The sequence below is a fragment of the Xenia sp. Carnegie-2017 genome, unplaced genomic scaffold (genome assembly GCF_021976095.1).
Source record: "Xenia sp. Carnegie-2017 unplaced genomic scaffold, XeniaSp_v1 HiC_scaffold_14, whole genome shotgun sequence".
Lineage (NCBI taxonomy): Eukaryota > Metazoa > Cnidaria > Anthozoa > Malacalcyonacea > Xeniidae > Xenia > Xenia sp. Carnegie-2017.
In genome coordinates, this window is record NW_025813447.1 from 10,424,173 (window position 1) to 10,448,272 (window position 24,100).

General features: G+C 34.1%; 2 protein-coding genes and 4 long non-coding RNA genes across 11 annotated transcripts; 1 reads left to right on the forward strand and 5 right to left on the reverse strand.

Moving 5' to 3' along the window:
• Positions 1-1,514: 1,514 nt before the first annotated feature.
• On the reverse strand, positions 1,515-5,623 carry LOC124435554. 2 transcript variants are annotated; one of them, XM_046985545.1, is made up of 5 exons: positions 5,284-5,623; positions 3,276-3,364; positions 2,871-3,179; positions 2,428-2,793; positions 1,515-2,258 (listed from the first exon to the last, which is right to left on the reverse strand). In XM_046985545.1, exons 2-5 carry the CDS (start codon positions 3,334-3,336, stop codon positions 2,059-2,061), a joined length of 936 nt encoding a protein of 311 aa, XP_046841501.1. In that variant the 5' UTR covers positions 3,337-3,364; positions 5,284-5,623; the 3' UTR covers positions 1,515-2,058. The 2 variants fall into 2 exon arrangements, with proteins under 2 accessions (XP_046841501.1, XP_046841500.1); XM_046985544.1 differs by having other exon boundaries at positions 1,515-2,285.
• A 2,375-nt stretch (positions 5,624-7,998) lies between these two features.
• Positions 7,999-9,229, reverse strand: LOC124435607. The gene is made up of 2 exons (XR_006945083.1): positions 9,000-9,229; positions 7,999-8,441 (listed from the first exon to the last, which is right to left on the reverse strand). It is a non-coding gene; the product is annotated as an uncharacterized LOC124435607 (long non-coding RNA).
• A 6,695-nt stretch (positions 9,230-15,924) lies between these two features.
• LOC124435632 lies at positions 15,925-18,842 on the forward strand. The gene is made up of 2 exons (XR_006945108.1): positions 15,925-16,168; positions 18,300-18,842. It is a non-coding gene; the product is annotated as an uncharacterized LOC124435632 (long non-coding RNA).
• Positions 16,526-20,415, reverse strand: LOC124435567. 3 transcript variants are annotated; one of them, XM_046985571.1, is made up of 5 exons: positions 20,308-20,415; positions 20,039-20,131; positions 19,635-19,782; positions 17,059-17,207; positions 16,526-16,984 (listed from the first exon to the last, which is right to left on the reverse strand). In XM_046985571.1, the coding sequence occupies exons 1-5, from the start codon at positions 20,309-20,311 to the stop codon at positions 16,650-16,652; spliced, it is 729 nt and encodes a 242-aa protein (XP_046841527.1). In that variant the 5' UTR covers positions 20,312-20,415; the 3' UTR covers positions 16,526-16,649. The 3 variants fall into 3 exon arrangements, with proteins under 3 accessions (XP_046841527.1, XP_046841528.1, XP_046841529.1); XM_046985572.1 differs by lacking the exon at positions 17,059-17,207 and having other exon boundaries at positions 19,492-19,782; positions 20,308-20,410; XM_046985573.1 differs by lacking the exons at positions 16,526-16,984; positions 17,059-17,207 and adding an exon at positions 18,959-19,417 and having other exon boundaries at positions 19,492-19,782; positions 20,308-20,409.
• On the reverse strand, positions 17,257-17,968 carry LOC124435589. Of its 3 annotated transcripts, none has more exons than XR_006945061.1 (4): positions 17,826-17,885; positions 17,610-17,702; positions 17,428-17,463; positions 17,257-17,361 (listed from the first exon to the last, which is right to left on the reverse strand). It is a non-coding gene; the product is annotated as an uncharacterized LOC124435589 (long non-coding RNA). The 3 variants fall into 3 exon arrangements; XR_006945062.1 differs by having other exon boundaries at positions 17,842-17,880; XR_006945060.1 differs by lacking the exon at positions 17,428-17,463 and having other exon boundaries at positions 17,257-17,355; positions 17,880-17,968.
• A 2,178-nt stretch (positions 20,416-22,593) lies between the features above and the next one.
• LOC124435618 lies at positions 22,594-23,739 on the reverse strand. The gene is made up of 2 exons (XR_006945094.1): positions 23,641-23,739; positions 22,594-23,498 (listed from the first exon to the last, which is right to left on the reverse strand). It is a non-coding gene; the product is annotated as an uncharacterized LOC124435618 (long non-coding RNA).
• Positions 23,740-24,100: the final 361 nt, after the last annotated feature.

Here is a 24,100-nt window from a genome sequence, read left to right on the forward strand (position 1 = left end):
TGCTCCCCCAGCAACAATTGCTAAGGCGTGCGTGACGTCACTGCAAAAGGTCTATATATGGGCATAAACGTCATTTTAGCGTCATTTTTACGACGTTATGTATGACAAGTCGTGTTTGCTAAATTTTTCTAATTTTTAATGAATAACATGCACTTAGGAAACTTATAGATTTGACAATGGTTTGCCCTGTCAGAATTGAATACGCGTGTATGCTAATAAATAACGACGAACATGTTTGAGAGAAACTTTTAAGTGAATAGCTCGAGGAAGTAGAACGCCTCGAGAAAAACATCAATGAATTAAGATTCTTATATGGGAAAGACAACAAGTAAAGATTTTTGATAAAGCCGCACGAGTTCTTAGACAAGTATACAGTTCATACAATACGTCAATGTAGCTTTCAGCCGTTTCTTGTTTTGTTCTTCTTCATCAATTTTTATGTTATCCTGTTCTAGGCAAAAATTGCGGTCAAAGAAATACTCTATTGTACGATGTGTGTTCCATGATCTTTTTACACGTAATAAAGCCTGTTTTGAATATTGTTGTAACACTGAAAATGTTCTCTGTTGCATTGCACCCAGGCAGGCATTGGTTGAATAGAATGAAGAGTTGAAATACATCATCAACTATAAGTTCACCGTGCAAAGGAAAACGAGGCTGTGGATTCTTGCAGTAGTCATTACATCCTTTTACGTTTGGTGGATTGTATTTAACTTTAGATTTATCTTCTATTAGTATAAGCTATGTCTATTCAAGGTCATTCTCACATTCAGTAATCCGGCTTACTTTCGTTTGAAGTAAGGTTCTTGTGTAAATCAAAGTTCATTGCCGGTCCTGAACTCTTCTTCCAATGACAAGAAATGTAATCGTTGACAATATATTTATAAAACTTCTTGTATTTTGAATCAGGAACGGTAATCTCAATTTCGTTCATTTTTTGTGTTGAGGATAATGTTTGTCACATGGCACATAGGAACCCGTTGGACCGTCATTGACGGCGACGAACCTTTACATAAAATGGCTTCCTGTCTTAGGGAATATTTGTGAAGTATTTGATGTGGATCAAGACAACTTCATCTTCAAGTGCTAAATATTGATAAAAGACATTAATATTCTTGACAACATTTTATATATAACAAGTATAATATATATGGATGAAAAAATACACCAGCATACATAGGTTTATTCGAATTCTCTGTTACGCAAACGATACTATGACAATGATGCATATGATTGACAACACATAGCAAAAAAGCAGAACAGCATATCCTGCCTAAAATAAAAAAAATCTAGAGATATTTATAGTAAAGACAATGACATCACCTCTTAAAGTATAGTGTTTTGTCGACACAAATATCTGTCGCAATAATATCTGCTAACATCTTTACGATAGTAATGTTGCGAGAAAAAATAGGTATGTATATTATTTCCAACATGTCTGTTTTTTTTAACAGAAATGGTTTTGCTGCATGGATTAAATCAGACAAATATAGAGACCGTGAAATATGACTCTCTACAATCGTTTCTAATTTTATTTATAATGATTTTTGAGCTTATAATAGAGTGCTTGTTAAAGAGTTGTTCAATACAAAGCTTATTTCCATACAGTAGAAAGTTCGTCCAATACAAAGTTTATCGAATAAAGTTTAGATGGCATATATTATTGTTATAGCGGAATGTTTTGCCTTAATTTCTATCTTGACCACAGGAAAATTCAAGTTTGTTATATAACCAGAAGAAATAAATAAAAAATAAGCATGTAGCAGATTACACAAGGTGTGTCTATAATTCTCAAAATGGACAAACGGAGATTTACAAGCTACTTCAAATGCGAGATACCAGGAAAACATAGTTATATCAGTACGCTGATATTAATTTTGTTAGATTTAATTGTATTAGTACCCATAATTTTTCTGCATTTACGCTGACCACGTCACAACTAATTCAAGTCTTGTTCTTGTGGGGTCATTTCCTGTGTCTGCATCAATTTTTATTGATGACTCAGTCTGGTTCTCTGTATTCTTCATTTCTTTTGATTTGTGTCTTTTCAGCATTCTATTAAACCATTTCGATCATGGTTTGACGTCTTCTTATGCAATCTTCGCACTCTTTATTCTTTCCACAAGTCATCAACAAATACATTATTCCTTTTTTACGACAACACAAATTGCAGTCCAGAATAAGTATTGAAATGAGGACAATTGAGAGGACGAAAGCAGCAAACATCATTTTAGGTGATGTGATGTAGAGGAACAATCCTTTATTTAACAAAATGTGTTTGATATCTGTGAAGAAATTTTAATAGGAATGAAATAATAAAGAGAATAATGAAACATAAATGCAAGTGTGTACAAGAAGTATACTTCTTAAGTGATGAACATAACTTTGCGTAGTTTTTTCTTACAAGTATATCATAGAGATTCATACCTGCATCACTTCCCCTTTGATGTTTATTCAAACGTTGTGATTTCCAAGTGTTTAATATAACAGCCAGTAAATTGCTATCGGCTGGTAATTGCGTAGATGGACTCCAAGGATTGCAAGATGTATGTTTTATGATCTTTAAATGCTTATAGAAGCCATTTTTGAGTTTCGTGCTAACATTTAGAATGTTCTCTGTTGCTTTGCAACCAGGCAGGCATTGTTTGAATGGTATGAAGAGTTGATGAATATTAACTGCCATGGGTTCACTGTGTACATTAAAACGTGGCTGTTGATTCTTGCAGTAGTCATTACATCCTCTCACGTTTGGTGGATTGTATTTAACCTTAGATTTAAATTCTGTTTCGTTAACTGTAAGAACAAAATGAAGTTTTTAAGTTAAGCTGTGGTTATTCAACGTCATTCTCACATTCAGTAATCTGGCTTACTTTCGTTTGAAGTAAGGTTCTTGTGTAAATCAAAATTCATTGGCTGGCCTGACCACTCCTTCCAGTAACAAGAAATGTGATCGTAGACAATATATTTATAAAACTTCTTGTAGCTTTTTAAATCAGGCACAACAATCTCAATTTCTTTCATTTTTGTGGGTTGAGGATAACGTTCGGGACCTGGAACATTGTAACCGTCGTCTTTCATGTTGAGTACACATCGATGAACCTTTACATAAAATGGCTCCCTGTCCTTGGGAATATTTGTGAAGTTTTTGCTGTAAATTGAGACAACTTCATCTTCGAGGGCTGGATATTAAAAAAGTTATTATTCAATAAAGTGAACTATATCTTCAAAAACCTGTCGCTGTGTAAATGAATAATAAAAGTCATTTGTTTTCCTACCTAATCCATTGTTTCCTCCATTAACGTTTTGCTGCATAAGACAAATGCGAAAACCACCCATAATGCCTGTGAAAAGTTGGCAATGGTACCTAAACGAGATAAACGTTCGCTTGTTAAATCAAAGAGCCCGTTTCCTCGCTATTTTACGTTGTATAAAGTTAGATTGCGTGTTTTATTAAAGCAAAAAGCGTTTCACGAGAGGTTTGTTTCGATCAATTTAATATTTATACTAATTTTGTGTGTCCGAGGTGATTCAAGTCAGTGATCTAACATTAATCTTGTCAAATAAAGTATCTTTATTAGCAATGAAAATTTTGTCAATTGATATCTATTACGGTATATTTATTAAGCCTACAATCATAGTTACTACTGTCACAATTGCAAAGCATTTTTACGTACCCATTTTTTTCAGATTCTGGTTCACTTCAAGATACAACAAACAAGTAAGTTTCTTTTCTTGTTACTTAACACCTCACAAATCTGCTGTTTATGCCTGTTTGTATTGTTACAAAATGCTGCCTTATTTTATACCGTACTCAATTGTATCAAAGGTATGCTTGACCTCCCATGGTTAACCGCACCGAAAAAAAATTTTTTTCTCGTCGAAGGACATCCTTCGACTGATTTAGTACTTGGTAGGAAGCTATGTACTGCTCGAACAAACCTTTCCTTTTGTGGGCGAATTGCTGCAGCAACATAACTATGATGATTCATGTACGCTCCGAAATTGTTAATTGTTTAATATTACTGTATTTAAAATAATCATGCATTGTTCAGCTTAATAATTTTGTAATGTTTAGGAGCCGTTTGTTACTTTGCATTTTGTCGGTATTGCCTGGGCCATACGAAGGTTGAAAATTGAGAGGCTTCATTCATGTATGCATATATAAATTATAACATGCTCATATGAATGTGAACCTCCTTAATTATCGATCTTCCTACGACCATGATGGCACAATAACCACCGCTTTACGTTCTTATATGAACTAAATTAAAAATATAGAATGTGTACTGCATCTTAAACTGTGTAAAATTCGACACATTAATCCTCCGCGAGGCACTTCAACGGAAGCCTTGATGTTTGAAAGAGCATCTTCACATCAATATTATGGGAAGAGGTTTTTATTTGCCACTCTTGTTTGTTTGGAATGTGATGCTAATTAAGTGGGACTTTCTAAGATCACTTTGTATTAAATTCTTCGGTGGTCTGAATTGCTCTCCCACAAAATATATTTGGAGAATTCTTTACCAAATTAAAGAATCGATGATACAATTGAAGTGAGACGGGATGTAGTATTTACCAAATTAAAGAATCGATGATACAATTGAAGTGAGACGGGATGTAGTAATTGTGTGAAAAGCAATTTATTATTATCTCGTTTGTATGAGCTCGATCAAGATTGAAAATATTAAGAATTCCTGTTTCGTTCATTCTCATTTTGTCTATTTTGGTTTGACCGCCATAGTTCCGAATATTTCGCAGATTGAATCTAACTGAAACATGTGTGAAGTCAACGTGAAAAAATATTTAAATGCATGGTTAAGAAAAAGTTTAGAAATGTGGTGTATCACCCGTGGGTAGACCGGAATGGTCATTATTGCACATTTTTGATTTAATTTTTCTCACTCATGGTAGTGGTCAAGGTTTTTAGGTGCGGTGTGTTATGCAACCATTTAATTGCAAATTAATCTGCTAATAATTAGTTTCTCTCCGATACGTCGTTAATAGAAACATTTTACTTCTGTTTAATGCACTATAGAGGCTATTTATGTTGATGATTATTTCATTAGTGAAAAAGCCTTTAATTTTTCTTATCATTTTGAACGTTTTAAATAAAATAATGAAGTTAAATATAAATTCTGGCAATATGCTATTGTATGAATGTGAAAAGATGTATTTTTATGTCGATTGAAGGTAAATTGGACAAAAAATGCATTTAACACATCTAATAAAATTTTTCAGTTTATTTTCAATAGGAAGTGCATGTTATAATGGTCAACTGCATACCAACATATCTTGACGACGATCTGTAAAAATTTGGCCGTAGCGACTATTTCTTTCTCTTTTTCTGTAAGTTTTTCCCATGGATGATGCTGCTATGGTTTGCCAAATAGTTTATCACAACAAATTAGCTTCGCGGGGCGATGGTCATAATAATGATAATTTTGTATCATTTCTAATTTTGAAAACATTTGTCACACCCTATTTGTTTTTTCAGAATGCGGCTTGCTTAACATTGTCAACACATGTTGGGTATGTTTTTTCCTTTTTCGTATCAACAATTATTTTGTCTGCTGCTGCTGCTAGCTTATGTACATTATGTTTTTCTTTTACTATGCTGTTAACGTTGCTTGTTAGTTATATTTCATGTAAAATCATGATCAAAATAGTTTCCATACTTGTCTTTATACGATATTTCAACCAACTTTCCGCTGAAAGATTGTTATATGCAGTGCGGTGTTCATATCAAGATCATATCTTCATTTAATTTCAACTTTCCGCTCCTGTAAGTTTTATAGACATGCGCCCACTCAATTAGAGTTATATATAATTATATAATTATTTTGAAGGATGTTCCTGCATTTTTGTTGCCCTGTTGTCAATCATATAAAATGTAGATACTGTTCGACGTTTGTTGAACAAGCTACTACTTTTTACACTTCGTCCCAAACAAAGCTTTTGTTTGCATGAGCCGAACGGTAAAGAGATCCTTAATTAGTTAAATATTGTCATCTGTGATATTGTGTTGAACAAACAATCCAAGCGCGTGCGTTTAGGCAAATAACATGGTTGTTTTCGTCAGGCGCTATGTATGATTGTCGTAATGAACACGAATTCGCTTTCCGCTCGGCAAGTCTCTCGCTACTATTTTAAATAATCGCTATAATAATGGAGCACTCGAAGCATTTAGAAAATTCCAACGACTTGAACTTAAGCTGAGAAAAGCCAAACTCGACTTGGATTTTCTTACGACATGCAGAAAGCGCTCTGTGATACCAAGATTCCTGTGGTTCAAAGTAGCTAGTCGTCGTTTACAAAACTCTAGCGCTTATCGCCAATGCCAAAATAAACTCCTTCAAGAAGAAATAAACGGAAACACGCTCGCATACGCGTCCTCTCAGCACAACTAACACAAGCACACTCCAACCTGGCGTTACTAATCTCCAAAATTGACTTTATACACCTTAAGAATGTCTCCGATCGTGAAAATTCAAGAAAACTAATGCAACATCAACATATCCAAGATCGCAAACTTTTCCGTCTCACATCCAAACATGACAACAACATCCCAATCGACCCTGATAAAGTGGTGTTCAACTTCTCAAACCACCTCATTACTGACAGAGAGAAAAATCCTTTCAAAAGGCTTAAACTTTTCCGTCCCACCGAAAATGTTAAACATTTGCACCTTCCTAACACCCTTAGAAAAACTCTACAACCGCCTTAAACGAGAACCTGTTAATGAATCATCCGGATTTTTTCCAGACTCGATCAAATGCAAATTAAAAGACATTGCCCACTCAGGTTTCCGAAGTTACAGCCCACCACCTTTCCTATACTCACAAGAAGACTTGAACATTTTAAATAGTTTAAAAAACGACAGAACTATCCTCATCACTAAGCCTGACAAAGGAAATGGCATCGTAATACTTAACAAAGACGACTACATAAAGAAAATGAACACACTCTTATCTGACACAACAAAGTTTCAACCTCTTGATGGAGATCCAGTAAAAGTCACTTTACAACGAGAAAATCAAGTGAAGTCTTTATTAAAAAAGTTGAAAGATGCTAAATCTATCGGCCAAGAAACTTACAAAAAACTTTACCCTACTGGTTCACGAATAGGTATATTGTATGGTCTTCCTAAAATACATAAATGTAACATCCCTCTCAGACCCATTCTTTCCTCCATTAATCACTATTCGTATAAACTAGCAAAGTTTTTTATCCCACTCCTAAAACCCTTCACTACAAGCAACTTTATCATCAAAACTCCTTCTCTTTGTCGAAGAAATCGTAAACTGCGAAATCAACTCCAGTAATTTTGTCCTTGCTAGTTTTGATGTCGTATCCCTATTTACTAACATACCTGTTGACGAAACCATCCGCATAATATTCAACACATTCACAACTCACATTCAAACGGAACATCACTTCACAGCTGAAATCGAGACATTTGAAGCAGACTACTCTCTCTAGGTGCAATTAAACGAACTGTAATGCACTAAATATTATTCTTTAACATGGGAAATTATCGTATTGAGCAAATTGATGGTGTCTGGTCGGATGCAAAGGCTAATGCAAATCAAACTCGGCATTGGGCATTTTCCTTATCGTACAATTGATATTATTCAAAAATGCAAGTATTATATATCATGTCCTCTCACGAACAATCCTGGCTTAATAAATGTCCTTCTTCATTCAAACCACTACTTTACCGACGCTAAGTTGACGACTGTTTTTTACTTTTTCATCCCTCCGATCACGTCCCTCTCTTTCTTGACTATCTGAACCGAGAGCACCCTAACATCACATTCACAGCTGAAATCGAACAAAACAGAAAACTATTATTTCTTGACATTGACATCTCTCGAGAGCAGATGAGTGGAAGCCCGTGACCAATGGTCGAGAGATCTCACTCTTTGAGGTTTTGCAATGAGCCAGTGCAAACGCGTAAAACATCTTTTTATAAATTAACAGTAATGCAAAACAGATAAATATTAAAAAAAACTTCTAATTCATTCTCTATATATAGTCATGATTGATTTGCAAATTATCGTTGATTGATTATTTGCAAATTATTTTTGATTGAATTTATTGAATAAACTCTGGTCGGATGCAAAGGCTAATGCAAATTGCAAACTCGGCAAGTGACCAATCAGCGCATGCATTTTCTTGTTCTTATCGTACAATTGATATTATTCAAAAATCCCCTCACTTCGGGGAGTAGACAAGTATGGGCAGTCCATTGGGCCCTCTCTTTGCTGATATATTCATGTCCTCTCACGAACAATCCTGGCTTAATAAATGTCCTTCTTCATTCAAACCACTACTTTACCGACGCTAAGTTGACGAGTGTTTTTTACTTTTTCATCCCTCCGATCACGTCCCTCTCTTTCTTGACTATCTGAACCGAGAGCACCCTAACATCACATTCACAGCTGAAATCGAACAAAACAGAAAACTATTATTTCTTGACATTGACATCTCTCGAGAGCAGATGAGTGGAAGCCCGTGACCAATGGTCGAGAGATCTCACTCTTTGAGGTTTTGCAATGAGCCAGTGCAAACGCGTAAAACATCTTTTTATAAATTAACAGTAATGCAAAACAGATAAATATTAAAAACTTCTAATTCATTCTCTATATATATTCATGATTGATTTGCAAATTATCGTTGATTGATTATTTGCAAATTATTTTGATTGAATTTATTGAATAAGCTCTGGTCGGATGCAAAGGCTAATGCAAATTGCAAACTCGGCAAGAGACCAATCAGCGCATGCATTTTCTTGTTCTTATCGTACAATTGATATTACTCAAAATCCCTCACTAGTACAAGTATGCAGGATAAGAGGTGCATTCCCCGTGACTGTATGGTGAAATAATAAAATTTGCTTAAACAATGAAGTGAAAAGCTTATGGAATAGCATTAATCTTTTTTGTGGGAATTAAGTTCGGGGTGTCCTATAACGTAATATTATGTATGTTTTCACTTACCTACACGCCTTTCTCTGTTGTATTGAAAGACTGTTAAATTGGTGGAGCATTTACACTTGGTGTGATTACGTAAAATGTATTCGTAATATTTAAAGGTCAGTGAATCTCACAGTACGATGCCTATCTTTTGCCATCTCACTGGTTTCGACGGATAGTGAGTTTGTGAATATTCTGCACAGCGGTGTATTTTGATGAAATATGGTCCGAAGCCTTGAGGGGGCTTCGTCAAATTTGTCACTGTATATGGACACAACATCTTCCTGAGGTTCACACGTTTTCTTGGCTGGAAATATAAGTACATATTAATTTGGCTTGTCTGTGGACGAACAATTTTCAATTGTGAGAAACCAAATGAAAAATGTAAAACGACTATTTCATTATACAATCAGTAAATTCAACATGTTTAGTTTTGTATGTTTACCTGCTGCTGCACAGAGCTGGCATAGTGTTAAAACAATAACATAAACTTCCTTTTTACTTCTTAAAAAATATCGATCTGTGATGAAAGATAAAAGCGCAATCAGTACCTGATGCAAAATATATTAAAACTGCCAATTGATTGGTAGGATTTTATTAAATTCACAACCAAAGGCATAAACGCATTTATGAATTTAAAATTACAGCTATCATTTACTTTGCTCAACTATGAAATATTTTATACAAATTGATAAGCCATTTTGTAAGTCATACTAAAACTAGCGTCTATTTTGAACCCAACATACTGGAGATGGTACAGTGTTAAAAGTATTTTTTAGCAATGCAATGAATGTTGCTCTCAAATGAGCGTCTTACAAAGAGTGATAAAGAACAAAGACACAAATGTAAACATCAGGTCATTGGAGGTCAAGAGTGGCGTGAATTATTCTTATCTTTTATATCAATAATCAATATACATATATTATTTGATCATTCGATATATTCATCAACAATTTGTTTAAGAGATGCAGGGATTCAAAATGATATTTCACCCTATTGTCCCTATTGTCCTTTGTAACTTCCCGTAATGATATTTTTTAATGTCATTTAGTTAACTTTTTAGGGCATAGTTTACAAAAAAAAATTTAAATGTTTTGTATACATACTTCCTGCGCTGTTGAACCATGTACATATCAAACCGTGTGTGAAAAAAATTGACCCTATGCTATATTCTTAATTCATGTGAACGTCTCTACTCTAGGTTCATTTAAAGAATTTTGTGGAATTACTTCAACAAAGATTCTTTGACACCGAGGACTTTGTCAAACATAATGCTTCATGATTGGGAGAGAGGTCATTATTGTAACAAATTTTATAGCTAAATTGAATACGAAAAAACGGTTGAATAAATTGGTAATGGCAATCAGCATGGTAGACAACAAACAATTGTGCTGTTTATTTCAACAATTTTTTTTATACAATGCTGTTTCTTTGTTTAATTAGCGCAATTGCAAAATGCGACAGCGAATTGTTGCAGAATTTAAAACAATATGTAATCTATACATTGTATGCATCGACGACACATAGTTTTGGCTACTATACAAGGTTAACACTACTCGATGGTGCTTTAAAATCGGCGCATAAATAGTCATCAGGAAGTGCATACGATAAATTTAACCTAGTAATACTTCTTCATGGTGCAATTAGAAAAACAAATAGAATGTATAACTTACCCATTTTGCTTGCAGAAAAATTGGTTGATCGCTTTTTGCAAATCGTCTTTCTTTTCGATGTAAGCAACTGTTCGCTGACTTTTGAACACTTGTAAATGATTTATGGTGTTTGCGTTTTTTATATTTATAATGATGCAAGACTTGTTTTTCACTGCATGGTGAACCGCACTTTATTTTGTTGGGTTAACCATTTCCTTTTGACAAATAATGGTGCAGCAGAAGGATGAATACTCTTTAGGTTATTTTTGATATACTGTATTGCGCTGTTGAGGTTAGCATTCCTTCATAACTTATTTACGCAACAACACGCAATGCAAGAAAAAAAATAATGCTTTTATTGATTTCTGTAAAGTAAAATAGATCATGTCGTAAAATTTTTTTTAATTCTCGAAGGTTCCTGTAGGTTCATGAAAAAATACAGTGGAAGTTGTCCCACCCCAAGTTCTTCAGAAACGCATGCGTGATCGCACCTAACACGCCTTAAAACTTGCTATTTTCTATAAATGTCCGGAGTTGTTTTTGACGACTTCTGGTGGGTTTTAATTAGCATGATGTAAAGTGACTTAGGTATTTCATATTTTCCCAGTTGTTTTGATAGGAAAACGCTCAACGGCTAATTGATTTCATATTAATTGATGGTTGTCATCACATCATGTGTGTACAATAAATCTACTTTACAGATACAGTTTCTCCAGTCTTTATCAATGTATGATTGCTATATAGTACATTCAATCACAAGCGTTCTTTTACTTTATTCTTCCAAGCTTAAGGAACAAAATTTTGATAATTTAGCTCGTTATAGATAAGAAAAAGAAATCGTGTGAGCGAGAGCTGTCAATAATTTAGAAAAACCGTTTTCTAAGGAACAAAGAGTTTTGACCGTGTAGTATAGACCGTGAGGTCCATGACGATTATATAGAAAGGTCTGAAGATGATCATCACTATATGGCCTTTTTCTAGAAAAATATATATAGAAAATAGGATTTTCCTCATTTAACTGCAATGGTTCTTAGTACTTCGTTGTTGTTTCTTTCCGTAAAACATTGAAACTAATAAAGTACATTCGTAGGTGTGAATTTAACTGTAACGTATTGTCAAAACTGAAATAATTGCGAAAGGGAATTGCGAAACGGCACAAGTGCGCTTCCGATTGTGTTAAACAGTGTTTTTAATTAGCCTATAATTGACGTAGTTACATGAAGCAAAGCTCAAAGGTTACTGTTTTACGTGTAGCATAGTGGCCTCTGTTGCGTTTAGTTTGGTTATTTTTGTGACCTAAGTCAGCCCTTGGGTTTGGTCTTGTGATGTAAACTTCAGATCATTATCAGTGTTTATTTCTTTGAAGTCTTTATTGTTTCTACGATGAGTAAACACCGAAACGTTGGTGATAAATTTGCGTTCTATAAATACACAAAATTGATCACTAATCCGGAGCCCAGTACTCGGCTATAGATGACATATTTGTCAGAGATTGGATTAAGGATCAGTTTCGCGTATTATAGAACACGTGATTATTACCGAAATATTTGCACGAGTAAATAAACGGCCTAAGATAAATTTCAATAGTTGAACGTATTTTACATTAATTTGTCTTTACATGTCTGTTTTTGTGGTTGTAGCAAACATTAATCAGAGGAGAATCATTTATTTTTAAACTCCCCCTTTATTATACGATAAGTGAGAACAAAGTAAACCACATTCCATCCTATCCCCAAATTTGGGAGTTTTAACACAAGTTTGATTGAGAACTTTTGTTTACTGGGAAATTGGGAAGTTTTATATGCATTACAATCGCCGATTTTTACGACTTTTGGTATATGTGTGAACCACAAGGGAGCATGTTGCTGAATTTCAACATTTCTTTCGGGTGACCTCATGAGGAAGTTATTTGTTTTTTTTATAGAATCTCGTGGCGAAAGAATGCCAAAAATCCACGCCACTATTTGAATTACCGTCTCTTGTTTATTAAGGTATGTAGTTTTGAATTTACCTGTTAATTGATCTACCAAAAGTCTTCATCTGGTTCATTTAAGTTTCAATGCCTATATTTACCAAAATTTCGTTTTTACCGGAATTGTTTTTGCTACTGGGAAGAATATACGCGTAGCTGTGCCTTTCGTGTTAGAATGCTTCTGACTGAAGCCCAGTGCAAACAAAGTCAACATATAGATCCAGCATTTTTGGATACCACATATTGACTTCGTTAGAATCAATTTTTTGTGTGTAATGTTAGGTAGTGCTAAAATTGTGTTAGGTAGTGCTAAAATGCTGACTGTAATTTGAAAGTCGAGGAAAAATTGTTGCTGGAAGTTTTAATTATCGGGGGGTATGTGGTGGGATGTGTTTGAAGACACACTGAAAGAGTTGGTCCTATAATGGCATAGGTAGTTCCTGCGATTAGGAAGGGGGATGAGGCATATTCACATGTGCATGCAATAAATAATGCGTATATCGATAGAACTGAAGGCAGAACTTTTACGTGTGAATATTGCCCCACCCTACCTTCACCCCTTTATTATCAAGCTGGCTGTGCCACTGATGATATAGTTTGAATTTACCGGGACCTACAGTCTCATATTCTCAAACAAGCCGTTTTGATAAAAAAAAAACACACTGGCGGAAGAGACTATACTTACTTCGATGAATTGCGTAAGACTAAAAGATTGTTGTTTAAATTTGGATGTTTTTTCAAAACTGGGGAGATAGGAGTAGAGATTTTTCGTAATGACAATCAACACGATGCATTTATAAGCGGTAACAACAGACGATTGACGACAATTGTAAGCTGGTGCTGGCTATTTAGTTGAATCAAACATAATGGCGTGGATTAAAGGAAAGGAATGGAGTGTGTACCTACTATTGTTTTGTCATCCGAATGTTCTTATCGACTATTTCCTTGCACATAACTGCATAATTGAGGATGAGTCATTTGCCACAACGCATTTCATCATTTGAAGCATTCTGTTTCAAGAAGTCCATTTGACCTTGAAAATCAAAGAGAAATTGCTTAGAATTTCCGACTTAATTGAGGTGAAATATCGACATTTGCGAATGAGAATTATTTGAATGAGAAGAAATATTTTATGGAAGCGAACGGCCTGGTTTTATATTTCTTCTGCAATCTTCTTTTCATGTCTTTCCAGCAGTATCTGCTCATTTCTTTCGAAAGAATAGCTCTTCGAAGTTTGTTCAGGCAAAGAGATGGTAGGATGGTGTGGTTTTAAATTTCTTTGCGGCAATTTTCTTCTTATGTCTTTCCAGAATCATATCTTATCGAGATTTGCTAAAACAACGAGATAATAAGAAGGTGAGGCTTCAAATTTCAAAGGCGATTTTCTGCTAATGATATTCCAGAAGAATATCTCTTTGCTAAAACAAAGAGATGAATATCTCTTTGCTAAAACAAAGAGATGATGGAGTGGCGTGGTTTTGATTACAACGGCGATTTTCTTCTTTTGTATTTCCAGCATCATATATGTCATAGGATCATGTAATTTTTGAATTTTCACCGCAATTTTGTCTCATGTCTTTCCAACAGCAGAATCTTTTCAAGGTTTTCTAAAGCAAAGAGCATTTTTACTCTTCTTTTTTGGCGTCATGATACAAAATAGTTCAATGATACAAGAATAGTTCAAAGTATCATTTTGTGTCTTTAACTGGCGAAATACTAAGAACTCTTGCAATTATTTCCCTTTTTGTATTTGAGGTAGAATGTTTTGCAAGAGGATTTGGAGTACCCATGTTAGTACTTATTGCGGCTTCTTTGTATTATTAGACGTAGTGGGTGTATTTTGACTAATTTCTTTCTTTCGTGCTCGGTTTCCGTTCATATCGATGATTCGACATTTAGTACTTCAAGGACTGTCTTCCCTTTTTAGAATGAATTTTTAATTTGTTCGCTCTATTTTTGCATTTTTGTAATGCGTTTTACTTTTCATAATTTGGTCAAACAGTGAAACCCCGCCTTACGGTCTGCCGTTAATACGGTTATATGACGGTCGTATTTCTATACAAGCAAAACACTGGTGTATTTTATAACAAACAACCGTTTAATACGACCAACCTGTCAGTACTGTCCACGGGTGCATTGTGAAGTCCCATTTTAAATACGGTCAATTGAAATAATAATTGTGTTAATTGACGGAAATGGAGCATATGGTACATGTTGAAAACAATATAAAAAAATTACATCGTATAATTGTTTATAATGTTAATTGTACATTTAAATCTATCGCAGAGGACTTAAAATAAAAGAATAAATATGCAAGCTTCTTTTAACTTCGTTTAGCTTTTAAATTTTTACAGTAACTTCTGCTTTTTTCTTGCTTCAATACTGGCTGATGAATTACTCTTAGAGCTTGATTATATGGAGGCGAGCTGGCCCAGATAGCGTGCTAGCCCTATGATTTCAAGGGACTGAGAGAGGCCAAAACTTCAAGGTTAAAAATTACAACTGTGATTGCAAACGCCACACGTTATTCCTGTTGTAATTCGATAATTCGGGCAAATTGGTTGTTTTAATTTTAAATGTTTTGGGTAGTTTTTAAATCAGAATATTGTGAAATTGCTTGAGATGATTTGTCTGATGTTAAGTATTAAATCTTTTTCAAAATCATTTAACGCTTGGCTGAATCCCGGCTACCGGGATCATGTTATCAGCCCCTTAGTGTTCAAAGAGTTCTTAGGGCGTAGTTATTAGTTGCAATTTTTGTATGAGATGGTGGCATTATAATTTTCAAATAAACTATTTAAAATATTTTTGATGACGTTACGCTTTTATACGGCCATTTTAAAATCCGGGTTTCAAATTCTACAACCATTTGAAAACTTCCATTAAACCGCACAGTCGAAACAAGTTGAAAAATTGTGAACAGAGTGAGGAAAATGGTGTTGAATTCTCAATGATGTTGAAATGTTACGCAAAATTTTATCGACGCATCTGATACAAATGAGAGAATATTTTTTTCGGAAGAAGTAATCGAGCAAAACAGAGTTTAACACGGGAAGTATACTCAAGCTGTTACTTAAGCAGCAAAATATGTTGAAAGTGAAAAGCTTGGCAACGAATGACTTTGAATCGAAGAACTTGTCGTGATGACGTAGAGAAAACTTGTTCAGTCACTAATTGTTGAACAAAATGAATTGCATAATGTGTTGAATTCAGTTAAGGCAGTAAAACTGGCGGCTCTAGCGTTGGTAAAAGTACTGTACAAAGCTCTAACTAGATAAATGAATTATGACCAGAAAATTATTCTGACGATGTCAGTTTTCCAGAAGTACCTCCAACAAGCAAAGCTGCCTTTAACATAAGAGGGAATACACTCCATTTTGCATTTAAGATTCCAGTAAACACGAGTTTTGATTACTTCAAACTAAGTATAAATATTGTAACCAAATAAAATTTTGGCGATCTTAGTATTATAACTGTTGATGACTTGTTCCAATATTATGTATATTTCCTCATTAGATATTTGAGGATTAACACATGTTTATCGCATAAGCAACCGAACTCCGGTCAAGGTAGTTCTCCATTTGTTCCATACTAAAAAAAATGCAAAAAATTGTCTGGCAGCAAAGTCATCGTTTTTGATGGATGTTAACTAAATTGGATGTATAACTAATTGTGCTGAATGTTAACTAAAAAAGTAAATTACCAAGTAATAGGTTCGCTAATGCCAAGTATTATGTACGAGTTTTATTTCAAGAAGAGCGTATAATCTGGAGATACGTTCAATAAAGACTTAATGTTGTCGAGATAATCACCATCCGGAGTTAGTACAAGGTTGTTAGGGGGGGGAGGGTAGTATCGTTATCACTTAGTATTTGTTAGGGATATTGTTGGCGGTTGCGAGAGTACGACTGCAGCTGTTCTGTTGCTTTAATTTTGAAACCTTTATTAAAACATTGATTTATTTTTTATACTTATAAACTTTTTGTGAATTTCTATTATTTCCATCCTGCATTAAACAATATCACCAACTAAATTACTTGATCTTTATGTTCACTGCACAAATTCGTATACTTTCTTCTCCACTTCCAAAATGCTGAATAAATGGGACTGTTGTGTTGTGCTCCAGAGATTGCAAGATATATGTTCTTCAATGACTTCAAACTGGTTTGAACCATATAGGGTTTGTGTTTTGATGTTCGTTGTGTTTTTTGTTGCTTTGCAACCAGGCAAGCATTGAGTGAATGGGATGAAGAGATAATTTAAAAGAACCTTTGTATATTCACTGTGCAGATGAAAACGAGGTTGTGGATGCTTGCAATAGTCATTACATGTTCTCACGTTTGGTGGATTGTAGTTTACTTTTGTTGTAAATTCTGTTTCGTTAACTGTAAACACAAAAGGAAAAGCGTTTAAAATTTAGATCTCAGTTTAAATTTTAATTAAATACAGAAGTCCTTACTTTCGTTTGAAGGTAGATTCTTGTGTAGATTAAAGTTCACGGCTGTCATGTTCTTTTCCAGGTAACAAGAAGTGTGATTATATACAATATATTTGTAGAATTTTGTGTAGTTTTTTAAATCAGGAACGACAATCTCGACTTCTGTAAATGTGATAGGTTGGGGCCAACAATCTACACATTTAGGAAGTTTATCTTTTTCGATGACACATCGTTGAACTTTAACATAATATGGCTCCCTGTCCTTCGGAATGTCAGTGAAGTTTTCCTCATAAATTGAGACAACTTCTTGCTTGAGGACTGGAACTATAGAAAATGAATATTAACGTTGACTATGCCATTTTCATTATGTTTAAAGCCGTCGTTTTGTACCTATTGCAGGATATTTCCATCTCCCATTCACGAAATCTAAAAGATAAACAATCTTGATTTATGAACGAGTACACATTGTTGTTATACATACAACAATATAAAAAGCATTATTAACATTCACCATATTATTTTATGTTTGATTCTATGAAGTTTAATTTCATAGACTTCATATTTTATTGTACCTAATCCATGGTTTCTTCCATTCACCTTTTCGCTTATTTCAAAAACAAAGACCACGAACATTACCCAAGTATATATTAAGTTTTCAAAGATACCTTAAAAAGACAAAGCTTGGTCATACATAAAAAATTGTGTCTATACACGCCTCTTATATCACATAATTATGTATTTCGAATTCGCATTACAGGTTCAATGATAGATTTTTTATAATTAATTACTTGGTAAAGCACGAACTTTTAAATTCGATGATCAAGGTAGTCTGTTTTACTCACCCATAGTTCGCTTTATGATATTTGCAGAGTTGAACGTTACTTACTATGAGCAGGCATGTAACTCTTACGTAAAAACAATCGCAGTTGTTTTTGTTATGAGTGGCAGTGCTCGTACGTGTCATGAAACTTAATCAGCTCTTTAATGCACTTCAGCACAGCAGGCCATCTTAAGAGGTTTATGAGAGTGAGGGTTCAAGAATCAATCATAACCATGTGAAAAACGACTGTGAGAGCACGCAACAGCAAGCAGGAAAGCTAAATTAATGAAGGAGCGAAATTTTCGTATTGGAACCAAATAAAATTTTGGCGATCTTAGTATTATAACTGTTGATGACTTGTTCCAATATTATGTATATTTCCTCATTGGATATTTGAGGATTAACACATGTTTATCGCATAAGCAACCGAACTCCGGTCAAGGCTTCAAGTATTGAGCTTCAAGAGAAGAGAAGATAAGGACTTCGCTAGAATTTTAAATTGCATCATGAAAAGAATAATTAATGAAGCTGACATTAACATTTTAATATTGTAAGAAGGGATTATCTAGTATAGGGGGATATAGCAATGATTTGACTGTTGATGAACATGATCACGATGTTTTTTATTTTCATTAATCCAGAAACGAGAAAGTCTACTCAAAAGAAATTGACATTGAACTTGGCGATTTATTACAAGACATTAAGGTTTTTTTCTAAAGCATCGAACGACTCCTCAAAAATCACGAGGTAGTTCTCCATTTGTTCCATACTAAAAAAAATGCAAAAAATTGTCTGGCAGCAAAGTCCTCGTTTTGATGGATGTTAACTAAATTGGATGTATAACTAATTGTGCTGAATGTTAACTAAAAAAGTAAATTACCAAGTAATAGGTTCGCTAATGCCAAGTATTATGTACGAGTTTTATTTCAAGAAGAGCGTATAATCTGGAGATACGTTCAATAAAGACTTAATGTTGTCGAGATAATCACCATCCGGAGTTAGTACAAGGTTGTTAGGGGGGAGGGTAGTATCGTTATCATTTAGTATTTGTTGGGGGTATTGTTGGCGGTTGCGAGAGTACGACTGCAGCTGTTCTGTTGCTTTAATTTTGAAACCTTTATTGAAACATTGATTTATTTTTTATACTTATAAACTTTTTGTGAATTTCTATTATTTCCATCCTGCATTAAACAATAGCACCAACTAAATTACTTGATCTTGATGTTCACTGCACAAATTCGTATACTTTCTTTTCCACTTCCAAAATGCTGAATTAAGGGGACTGTTGTGTTGTGCTCCAGAGATTGCAAGATTTATGTTCTTTAATGACTTCAATCGGGTTTGAACCATCTATGGCATATGTATTGACAATCTTCATTGTCTCTGTTGCTTTGCAACCAGGCAAGCATTGAGTGAATGGGATAAAGAGATAATTTAAAACAACCATTGTATATTCACTGTGCAGATGAAAACGAGGTTGTGGATGCTTGCAATAGTCATTACATGTTCTCACGTTTGGTGGATTGTATTTTACTTTTGTTGTAAATTCTGTTTCGTTAACTGTAAACACAAAAGGAAAAGCGTTTCAAATTTAGATCTCAGTTTAAATTTTAACTAAATACGGAAGTCCTTACTTTCGTTTGAAGATAGACTCTTGTGTAGGTTAAAGTTCAAAGCTGTCGTTTCCCAGTAACAAGAAGCGTGATTATATACAATATATTTATAAAATTTTGTGTAGTTTTTTAAATCAGGAACGACAATCTCGACTTCTGTCAATGTCATAGGTTGGGGCCAACATAATGAACATGTAGGAACATTATCTTTATCGTTGATACATCGTTGAACTTTAATATAATATGGCTCCCTGTCCTTGGGAATGTCAGTGAAGTTTTCATCATAAATTGAGACAACTTCTTGCGTGAGGACTATAATTATAGAAAATGAATATTAACGTTGACCATGCCATTTTCATTATGTTTAAAGCCGTCCTTTTTGTACCTAGTGCAGGATATTTCCATCTCCCATTCACGAAATTTAAAAAGATAAACAATCTTGATTTATGAACGAGTACACATTGTTGTTATACATACAATAATATGAAAAGCATTATTAACATTCACCATATTATTTTATGTTTGATTCTATGATGTTTAATTTCATAGACTTCATATTTTATCGTACCTAATCCATGGTTTCTTCCATTCACCTTTGCGCTTGTTTCAAAAACAAAGACCACGAGCATTACCCAAGTATATATTAAGTTTTCAAAGATACCTTAAAAAGACAAAGCTTGGTCATAAATAACAAATTGTGTCTTTACACGCCTCTTATATTATATAATTATGTATTTCAAATTCGCATTACAGGTTTAATGAAAGATTTTTATAATTAATGACTTGGTAAAGCACGAACTTTTAAATTCGATGATCAAGGTAGTCTGTTTTACTCACCCATAGTTCGCTCTATGATATTTGCAGAGTTGAACGTTACTTACAATGAGCAGGCATGTAACTCTTACGTAAAAACAATCGCAGCTGTTTTTATTATGAGTGGCGGTGCTCGTACGTGTCATGAAACTTAATCAGCTCTATAATGCACGTCAGCACAGCAGGCCATCTATTTATGAGAGTGAGGGTTCAAGAATCAATCATAATTCAGCTCTAATTCAGCTTTAATGTCATGAAACTTAATCAGCTCTATAATGCACGTCAGCAGCCCATCTATTTATGAGAGTGAGGGTTCAAGAATCAATCATAATCATGTGAAAAATGAGTTCATGCAACAGCTCAAACAATGTATGTAAATGTATGTATGTATGTATGTATGTACGTATTTTCGTATGTATGAGCAGGCATGTAACTCTTACGTAAAACAATCGCAGCTGTTATGAGTGGCGGTGCTCTACGTGTCATGAATTAATCAAAATGCACGTCATCTATTCATGAGAGTGAGGGTTCAAGAATCAATCATAATCATGTGAAAAATGACTGTTAGAGCACGCAACAGCCAGCAGGAAAGCTCAATTAATGAAGGAGCGAAATTTTCGTATCTTAGTTTTTCTCTTTATCGCCATATCATCGGTAGGAAGGTGTTAGTTGAGCTAGGTCCTCTGTTTATAATTTGTCAACAACATCAATCGATAGTAGGAAACTAGGTGTTAAAATTAAGGCATGTAAAGTTCAAAAATCTGCTCTAAACACGAAAGGTCATAAAAAATTGAAATTTGCATTTTCGTTATTACAGAATGTCTTTACATGTTTGTAAATGTAGATCGTCCAGGTTGGTATAGTCCTGAGAAGGACTGTTTTTGTTGTTGTTGACATTTACTTTGGTTCAAATCATTTACTTTATTACAGAATGTCTTGTTGAATCAATCGTCGCCATAATTCATCCGCAAGCAGACAGAATAAATCAGCTTGCTAGCATGAATTTGCTGCGACAAATAGAGAAAAGCTATACTTTCCTTTAGTATAATAAGAAAACATATTCCGAATAAAATGTTCATGTTTAACTCAATATTTGAGAAACAATCCGATGATGAATTGTAATAAATTCGAAATATTACTGTGTAAAAAAACTGTCTTGTTTGTTTCTTAAGTATTGAGTTTTGGACCTTTTATTCGGAGGAAGTTTTTTATTATACTTTATAAAATTGTCGGCTGGTAATGGATTATGTATAATCTCAGAACAACTATTCTTTCTATTTACGAAACTTACTAACATTTGGACTTTGCTGGGGTTTTTTCATTTGTGAAAGTTTGGTATTGTCATGGCAACAGCGTTAAATTGATTCTTTTTCTGTTTCGAGTTAAACTTCCAATAATCCCTGCCCTGACCTAGAGGTTTTGGACGCCAAAATTGACCGTCTGTTAGGAAAGAGAGATGGAAAGATGTTTCAATGTGGTAAGGGCAAAACAGATCAGCCGGCTTGGGTATGAAGAATTACATAATTCCTTGAACGCGGAAAAATGATAAATTCATGTGATTACTAATAAGGGAATTCAAGAAAAAGTAAAGCTTTGAATGTAGTTTTAGTGAACGCTAATACCTGTCACATTTTATAGACTGTAACATTTCATAGACTATATATGGGCATAAACGTCATTTTAGCGTTATATTTAACGACGTTATGTATGACAAGTCGTGTTTGCTAAATTTTTCTAATTTTAATGAATAACATGCACTAAGGAAACTTATAGATTTGACAATGGTTTGCCCTGTCAGAACTGAATACGCGTGTATGCTAATAAATAACGACGAAACGACGATCATGTTTGAGAGAAACTTTTGAGTGAATAGCTCGAGGAAGTAGAACGCCTCGAGAAAAACATCAATGAATTAAGATTCTTATATGGGAAAGACAACAATTAAAGATTTTTGATAAAGCTGCACGAGTTCTTAGACAAGTATACAGTTCATACAACACGTCAATGTAGCTTTCAGCCGTTTCTTGTTTTGTTCTTCATCAATTTTTATGTTATCCTGTTCTAGGCAAAAATTGTGGTCAAAGAAATACGTCAGAAATACTGTGTTTTTTTTTCGACAGAAATGATTTTGCTGCATGGATTAAATCAGACAAATATAGAGACCGTGAAATATGACTCTCTACAATCGTTTCTAATTTTATTTATAATCATTTTTGAGCCTGTAATAGAGTGCTTGTTAAAGAGTTGTCCAATACAAAGTTTATTTGCATACAGTAGAAAGTTCGTCCAATACAAAGTTTATTTCCATACAGTAGAAAGTTCGTCCAATACAAAGTTTATTTCCATACAGTAGAAAGTTCGTCCAATACAAAGTTTATTTCCTTACAGTAGAAAGTTCGTCCAATACAAAGCTTATTTCCATGTAGTAGAAAGTTCGTCCAATACAAAGTTTATTTCCTTACAGTAGAAAGTTCGTCCAATACAAAGCTTATTTCCATGCAGTAGAAAGTTCGTCCAATACAAAGTTTATTTCCTTACAGTAGAAAGTTCGTCCAATACAAAGTTTATCGAATAAAGTTTAGATGGCATATATTATTGTTATAGCGGAATGTTTTGCCTTAATTTCTATCTTGACCACAGGAAAATTCAAGTTTGTTATATATCCAGAAGAAATAAATAAAAAATAAGCATGTAGCAGATTACACAAGGTGTGTCTATAATTCCCAAAATGGACAAACGGAGATTTACAAGCTACTTCAAATGCGAGATACCAGGAAAAACATAGTTATATCAGTACGCTGATATTAATTTTGTTAGATTTAATTGTACTAGTACCCATAATTTTTCTGCATTTACGCTGACCACGTCACAACTAATTCAAGTCTTCTTGTGGGGTCATTCCCTGTGTCTGCATCGATTTTTATTGATGACTCAGTCTGGTTCTCTGTATTCTTCATTTCTTTTGATTTGTGTCTTTTCAGCATTCTATTAAACCATTTCGATCATGGTTTGACGTCCTCTTATGCAGTCTTCGCACTCTTTATTCTTTCCACAAGTCATCAACAAATACATTATTCCTTTTTTACGACAACACAAATTGCAGTCCAGAATAAGTATTGAAATGAGGACAATTGAGAGGACGAAAGCAGCAAACATCATTTTAGGTGATGTGATGTAGAGGAACAATCCTTTATTTAACAAAATGTGTTTGATATCTGTGAAGAAATTTTAATAGGAATGAAATAATAAAGAGAATGATGAAACATAAATGCAAGTGTGTACGAGAAGTATACTTCTTAAGAGATGAATATAACTTTGCGTAGTTTTTTCTTACAAGTATATCATAGAGATTCATACCTTCATCACTTCCCCTTTGATGTTTATTCAAACTTTGTGATTTCCAAGTGTTTAATATAACAGCCAGTAAATTGCTATTGGCTGGTAATTGCGTAGATGGACTCCAAGGATTGCAAGATGTATGTCTTATGATCTTTAAATCCTTATAGGAGCCAGTTTTGAATTGCGTTCTTACATTTAGAATATTCTCTGTTGCTTTGCAACCAGGCAGGCATTGTTTGAATGGTATGAAGAGTTGATCTATATAAACTGCCATGGGTTCACTGTGTACATTAAAACGTGGCTGTTGATTCTTGCAGTAGTCATTACATCCTCTCACGTTTGGTGGATTGTATTTAACCTTAGATTTAAATTCTGTTTCGTTAACTGTAAGAACGAAATGAAGTTTTTAAGTTAAGCTGTGGTTATTCAACGTCATTGTCACATTCAGTAATCTGGCTTACTTTCGTTTGAAGTAAGG

Coding starts and splice junctions, on each gene's coding strand:
- LOC124435554 (XM_046985544.1), bottom strand. CDS start 3,336: ATGGGTGGTTTTCGCATTTGTCTTATGCAGCAAAACGTTAATGGAGGA. Junction 3,180..3,275: donor TGGAGGAAACAATGGATTAG/GTAGGAAAACAA, acceptor TTTAATATCCAG/CCCTCGAAGATGAAGTTGTC. Junction 2,286..2,427: donor TCAAAGGGGAAGTGATGCAG/GTATGAATCTCT, acceptor ATTTCTTCACAG/ATATCAAACACATTTTGTTA.
- LOC124435567 (XM_046985571.1), bottom strand. Junction 19,783..20,038: donor TGGAAGAAACCATGGATTAG/GTACGATAAAAT, acceptor CTATAATTATAG/TCCTCACGCAAGAAGTTGTC. Junction 17,208..19,634: donor TGTTGGCCCCAACCTATGAC/ATTGACAGAAGT, acceptor CCAACCTATCAC/ATTTACAGAAGTCGAGATTG.